Consider the following 6,449-nt stretch of genomic DNA (forward strand, 5'->3'; position numbering starts at 1 on the left):
AAACTGACCCAAACTGGCCCAAATTGGCCACTATGAGCCCCCAGATGCGCCCGGGCCAGTTCACACCAGAACTGGTCAAAACCAGCCCAAACTGTCCAGAACTGGCAGCAACCGGCTGAAACCGGCCAAAACTGGCCCTCGAACAGACTTAGGCTGAGCCACACTGCAACTGGTCAAAACCAGCYGAAACCAGCTGCAACTGGCCAGAACCGGTCAAAACCAGATCCCGAATGTGCCTGGGGCTGGGCTGCCACTGCCTGCAACCAGCTGAAACTGGCTAAAACCAGATCTGAACGGTTCAGGGGTCAGGCTGGCACGAGGTGAAATGGGCCAAATTCAGATAAAATGAGCCCRGAAATGAGCTGAGACCGGCCAAAACTGGCTGAAATCAGCCAAGACTGGCTAAAATCAGTTGAATCTGGCCAAAACGTGCTTTGGGACAGTGCAGCCAGCTGAAACCAGACAATTCTGGCCAAAAAGGGCCAAATCAAGCCTAAATGGGCCAAACCTGTCCAAAAATGGTCAAAATGGGCAGAAATACATCTGGATTTGGGCCAGGACCAGCAGAAAGTGGCCAAAACAATCTGAAACTGGCCCAAATGGGCAGAAATGTGACTGGGGTTGGGCCAAGATYGGCTGAAACCAGTCGCAACCAGCCCAAACTGGCCCAGATCGGCTGAAACTAGACCCCGAAATGAGCTCCTGAAATCAGAAACCAACCCAGACCCACCATGGGCCCTAAACTGGGACTGGAGCCCCCAGACTGGGACTGGGACACCCAAAGGGTTCTGGGTTTGCCCTGAACSCCAGATTGCTTCCCAGTCCCCCACTTGCCCCCAAGAACCCTCCAGGACCCCCCAAAGACACCCAGAGACCCTTCATGACCCCCAGGGACCCCCACAAGGACCCTCAGAGACACCTGAGGATCCTCCAGGACCCCCCATGGACCCCCCTTAAGGACCAAGAACTCAAGGGACAACCAGAGACCCCTCAGTGCCCTCCAGGACCACCCCAGGACCCCTCAGGGACACTCAGAGACCCCTCAGATACCCCAAGGCTCCCCACCAGGAACCCACCCAGGGACACCAGAGACTCCTCAGGACACACCAGGGACCCCACAAGGACCTTCAAGGTCCCCTAGAGATGCCAGAGAACTCCCAGGAACCCCCATGGACCCCCAGGACCCTCCCAGCAACTCCCTCAGAAACCTTAAGGATCCTCAGGGACTCCCCCAGCCCGCTTCCAGCCCCCTCCCCCAGTCCTCCCAGTCTCCACAGCCCCTCACCTCTCCTTATAGGCGAGGAAGAGGGGGGGCAGCCCCCGGGCTCCCCCAGCCCCCCCCAGTGCCGTCCGCAGCTCCGCCAGGAAGAGCCGATGCAGYTGGAGCAGGTCCTGAGGAGGGTGGTGGTACTCTGGTACCCCCAGATACAGGGACCCCCCGGGGACACCAGAACCCCTGCTGCAGAGACTGGGACCTCCCAGGGGCATTGGGGACACCCAATGGTCATTAGGGACATCCCAAGGACACTAGGACACTCTGGGGACCCCCCCAGAACCTCCCCAAGGACACTGGGACCTCCTGGGACACTCTGGGACACAAGAACAACTCCCACCAAAGGGCACTGGGATGCCCAGGACACTGGAATCCCCCAAGGACACAGGGACACCCCCAAGAACATTGGGACCCCTCCCAAGGGACCTCCATTATGGTGTCTCCGCAGGATTGGAGAAGGTGTTACTGGGAGCACTGGAGGAATTACTGGGTTATTTTGGGGAGCTCGAGGGAGTAACTGGGATCATTGGGGGGTTAATGGGAGCACTAGGGTATTACTGGGGGGCTACTGTGGGTCACTGGGAGCAATGGGAGTTACTGGGAGGGTTATTGGGAGCACTGGAAGGTTACTGGGAGCACTGGAGTGACTGAGGTACCTCGATGTTGATGAAGATGCTATCCAGGTCTTGGGGCTGCAGGAAGCGCCGGAGGGGCCGCAGGAAGTGCTGGGAGGAAGAAGAGGTCACTGGGAGCACCAGGAGGGTACACTAGGGGCACTGGTAGGACACTGGGAGGCTCCAAAGCCTCTTGGAGGGGCAGACTGGGACTCCTTAAACTGCATCCCAGGCCTCTGGGCTGCTTCTGGGGGCTCCATCCCCATGTTCCCGACCCCATTCCCATGTCCTCAACTTCATCCCCATGTCCCCGTCCCCAAATCCTCATCCCAGACCCCATTCCCATGTCCTCAATCCCACTCAGTCCCCATCTCCATGTGCTCAATCCCATGTCCCCGCTCCATGTCCTCATCCGTGTGTCTACATCCTCTCCATGTCCCCATCCCCATTGCTGTTCCATCCCTGTCCTGTCCCCATGTCCCCAACCCCATCCCCATGTCCCCATTCCTGTCCCTGTGTCTTCATGTCCCCATCCCCATGTCCCCATCTCCATTTCCTAGTGCCAATGTCCCCATCCCTGCCCCATCCTAAACCAACCTCCCTGTCCCCATCCCTGTCCCCATATCCCTTTGTCTCCATCCTTGTCCCTGTGTCCCTCTCTCTGTCCCTCTTCCCCTATGTCCCCATGTCCCCATCCCACCTGGCAGATGGACTCCAGCGTCTCTGTGTACTTCTCCTCCGTCTGTCGGATCTCCTGGAGGCAGCAGAGCTTCTTGTCCACTCCGGGCGCCTTGTGCTGCAGGGATAGGGCAAGCTCACAAGGGACCCAGGCRTCCGGGAAGAACCCAGGCATCCAGGGAACCCCAGGCATCCGGGCACTCACCGTGGGTCCAGGGGCCTCTGTCCGCATGAGGTCCTCGTAGATGTCATCGCCATCGGCGCCTTCGGCCTCAACGCAGTCATAGAGATCGTCGTCCTCCTCCGCCGTGTCGCTGTGCCAAGCCCAGTCCTGCCCCACTGCTGCACCGCTGGGGCAGGACCCCCAAAGTATCCCGAGTACCCCCGGTACCCTTCCTGGAATACCAATATACCCCCAAGTACCCCCATAGTACTCTGAAGTACCCCCAGATAACCCCCTGGAACTCCAACATACCCCCAGTGTATCCCCTCGTACCCTCCCGCACCCCAAAGTACCACTCAAGTACCCCCAATGCTCCCTGGGCTGCATAATAACCCCATAGACCCCTTAATGCCCCCCAACCCTCTCTAATCCCTCCTGGTACCCCGTAATACCCCCTAATGCTGCAGTTACTCCCTACTACCCCCAGTTACCCTCTTACAGCCCTCAATACTCCCTCATATCCCTCTAATACCCTCAATACTCCCTATTACCTCCCTAATACCCCGATACTCCCTGATACCCCTCTAATAACCCCGATACTCCCTGGTACTCACTGATACCTCCAGYACCTCTGCCCCCACCCAGCCCCACTCACTCGATGAGGTCCGAAAGGCCACTGTAGACGTCGTCGTCCCCGACGCTGTCCTCGGCTGGGAAGGGCCTGYGGGTAGCGGGTGCTTGGACGCTTAGGTGCCTCCACAGGGGACTTGGACACCTGGGACTCTTGTGGGGGCTTGGACACCAGGGTCCCTTTGGGGGTTGGACACCTCCATCCCTTGAGTGGGGAATGGGGAGCCCAGACACCTGGCTTACTCCAGGGTGCAGGGCTTGGACACCTGGGTCCCTTTGGGGGAAACTGGGGTCCTGGACGTGTGGGTCCCTTGGGGGAGAAATGGGGGTCCCAGATACCTGGGTCCCCTGTACTCACGTGAAGCCTTTATTCTGGGCAATGGGGGTCCATGACAGCGTTGAGAGGGTGTCAATCACCTGGGGATAGATAAGGGTCACGGTGGGGTGGGGCATGTGTCCCCCAGAATTGAGGCACGGCCCAGACAGATGGTCTCACCTTGCCAAAGTCCTGCACATCAAAGAGGTCGAAAGCACCGAAGAGCTGGTGCTTGCGGAGTCCAAACTTGTCAGCGCAGGCAGCCAGGAAGGTTCGGATGTTCTTCAGGCAGAGGAACTGCAGGTGGTAGCATCACCGTCATGTCACCAGCATGGCACCATCACCATCATCATCACAGCACCATCACCGCCACACCACTGCCATGGTACCGTCATCATCATGGCACCATCAAGTCACCACCACATCACCATCACCATCATGTCACTGGCACATCACTGCCATGTCACTGTCATCAGCACCATCACGTCACCATCATCAACACTTTGCCAGTACCATCATGGCACTACCATGACACTGTTACTGTCATGACACTGTCTCATCACCCTCATAGCACTGTCCCCATCACGGCACCATCACTGGCGTGTTACCATTACTGTCACTGTCATGGCATCTCACTATCACTGTCAACATCACATCACCATCACCCTCACAGCACCATCACCATCATGTCACTGTTACCATCGCCATCATCACCACTGTAACTGCCACCACTAATGTCACTGATACTATCACTAGCATGTCACCATCATGACCCTGGYACAGTACTGTTATCATCATCTCACTGTCACCAGCATGTCACTATCACAAGCATGCCACTGTCACCCCCATGTCATTRTCATCATCACTGGCCTGGCACTGGCACCAGCATGGCACTGGCACCATTGTATCACTGTCATCCTCATTTCATCATCACTATCATATTACCATCACTGCCACCATCAATGTCACCATTAGTGTCTCTGCTGCTGCYGCCGCTGCCACTGCCACCACCAGAGTCACCATCAATGGAGCATCACCATCAATGTCTCTCAGTGAGACCATCACCACCATCATCACTGCCACCATCACCATCACTGTCACTGCCATCATTACTGGCACTCCAGTTGTTACTGGTACCACCATTGTCACCATCACCACCATCAGCACTGATATCAGCATTGTTGATAATTCTCAGCGCCATCGTCACCACCACCATCACCAGCACTGGCACCCTGGTTGTCACCATTATCATCATYGTCATCCCCATCATCACTACCACTGTCACTGTTACCATTGTGACCATCATCACTGTCACCATCACCACCATTGTCACTGTCACCTCATCATCCCTGGTACCACCATTGTCATTGCCATCATTGTTATTGCCACCATTGTCTCTGTCACTAGCACCAGAACTGCCACCATCATCATCACAGTCACCGTCATTGTCAGCAGCAGCAGCTCCATTGTCACCATCACCATCACCATCACCTGGGTCAGCAGCACCACCGGCACCAGCACCGTGCCCAGTGCCACAAGCACGTCCTTCAGCACTGCAGCCCCCCTGTCCCTGTGTCCCCAGCCACTGTCCCCAGCCACCCCAAGGCCAGGGGTCAGGCTCCCGAACGCCTGAGTCCCCTGGCTCCATGGGCTGACAGCTAGATCTGGAGAGGCCCCGGACGCCTGGGTCCTCCCCTATCCTGTTTCCTCTCCCTCAGCAGCGCCACAGCCCCTCCCCCTCCTTCCTGTTAACCCCATTGGTGCCACTGCCCCCTCCACGGGCAACAGCTCGGGGCAGTTACCCCTGTAACTTCCCCCAAGGTGTTGCCCCACCTTGGTGAAGTTACCTCTATTGCACCCCCTGGCATTAAYCCCCTATGGCCCTTGGGATGTGACCCCCCCAGTACCCCACCCTGGGGCAATAACTCCTCACATGCCTCTTCCCTGGGGCAAATACCCCCCTGTTACCCCTCCCTGTAGCACTAACGCCCTGCAATACCCCTTCCCTGGGGCAGATACTCTTCCCTGGGGCAATAACTCCCTTCAATGCCCTTCCCTGGGGCAGTTCCCCCACCATCCACCCCCCACCCAGGGACTCTTGCCACCGTYGCCCCCACCTGGGACATCTGGGGCCGAGGGTTGATGTCACGGGGGTGCACAGCGTGGGGCAGCAGCGTGTTGAGGAGGTGGCAGAGCAGGACACCATCGCGTAGCGCCTGTGCCAGGTCCGACACTCGCCCCCCAGGGCTGTTGGCCCGGTGGCCCGGGGGCAGCACCCGGGCGGCCACCAGCCAGTGGGTGCACTGGCGCCAGGTCTCCATGGCCTCCAGGGCAGTGGGTCCCCGTGGTGCGGCCGAGTCTGGGGTGTGATGGGACGGCAGGTCTTCCTGGGGTGGTCAAGTCCAGGGAGCGGTGGGGTGGTGGGTGCTCTGGGAGTGGCTGAGTCCAGGGTGTGATGGGATGGAGGTTCCTCCTGGAGTGGTCAAGTTTGGTCTGTGGCAGGATGGCAGGTCCTCCTGGAGCGGTTGAGTCTAGGGACCAAGTGGACAGTGGTCCTGGAGTGACTGAGTCTGGAACAAGGTGAGACGTTGGGTCCTCCCAGAGTGGCCAAGTCTGGGGAACAGTGGGATGGTGGGTCTTCCCGGAATGATTGAATCCAGAGGCAGTGGGATGTCCGGTCCTCTTGGAGTGGTCGTATCCAGGCTGTGGTGGGACGGCAGGTCCTTCTGGAGCAGCCGAGACCAGGGAGCGTTGGGATGGTGGGTCCTCCTGGAG

General features: G+C 58.3%; 1 protein-coding gene across 1 annotated transcript in view; it reads right to left on the minus strand.

The window, feature by feature from the left end:
* VAV1 (vav guanine nucleotide exchange factor 1) overlaps positions 1-5,995 on the minus strand; it is a 15,115-nt gene extending 9,120 nt beyond the window's left edge. The window contains exons 1-8 of the mRNA XM_085319361.1: positions 5,792-5,995; positions 3,855-3,971; positions 3,717-3,775; positions 3,384-3,449; positions 2,771-2,879; positions 2,588-2,683; positions 1,930-1,998; positions 1,286-1,392 (exon numbers count right to left, since the gene is read on the minus strand). Coding sequence (XP_085175487.1) covers positions 1,286-1,392; positions 1,930-1,998; positions 2,588-2,683; positions 2,771-2,879; positions 3,384-3,449; positions 3,717-3,775; positions 3,855-3,971; positions 5,792-5,995 — 827 coding nt within the window. The remainder of the gene's footprint in view (positions 1-1,285; positions 1,393-1,929; positions 1,999-2,587; positions 2,684-2,770; positions 2,880-3,383; positions 3,450-3,716; positions 3,776-3,854; positions 3,972-5,791) is intronic.
* Between the last annotated feature and the right edge of the window lie 454 nt (positions 5,996-6,449).

The sequence above is a fragment of the Rhea americana genome, unplaced genomic scaffold (genome assembly GCF_003343005.1).
Source record: "Rhea americana isolate MKP2758 unplaced genomic scaffold, rheAme1 scaffold_580, whole genome shotgun sequence".
In the NCBI taxonomy this organism is placed as follows: Eukaryota; Metazoa; Chordata; class Aves; order Rheiformes; family Rheidae; genus Rhea; species Rhea americana.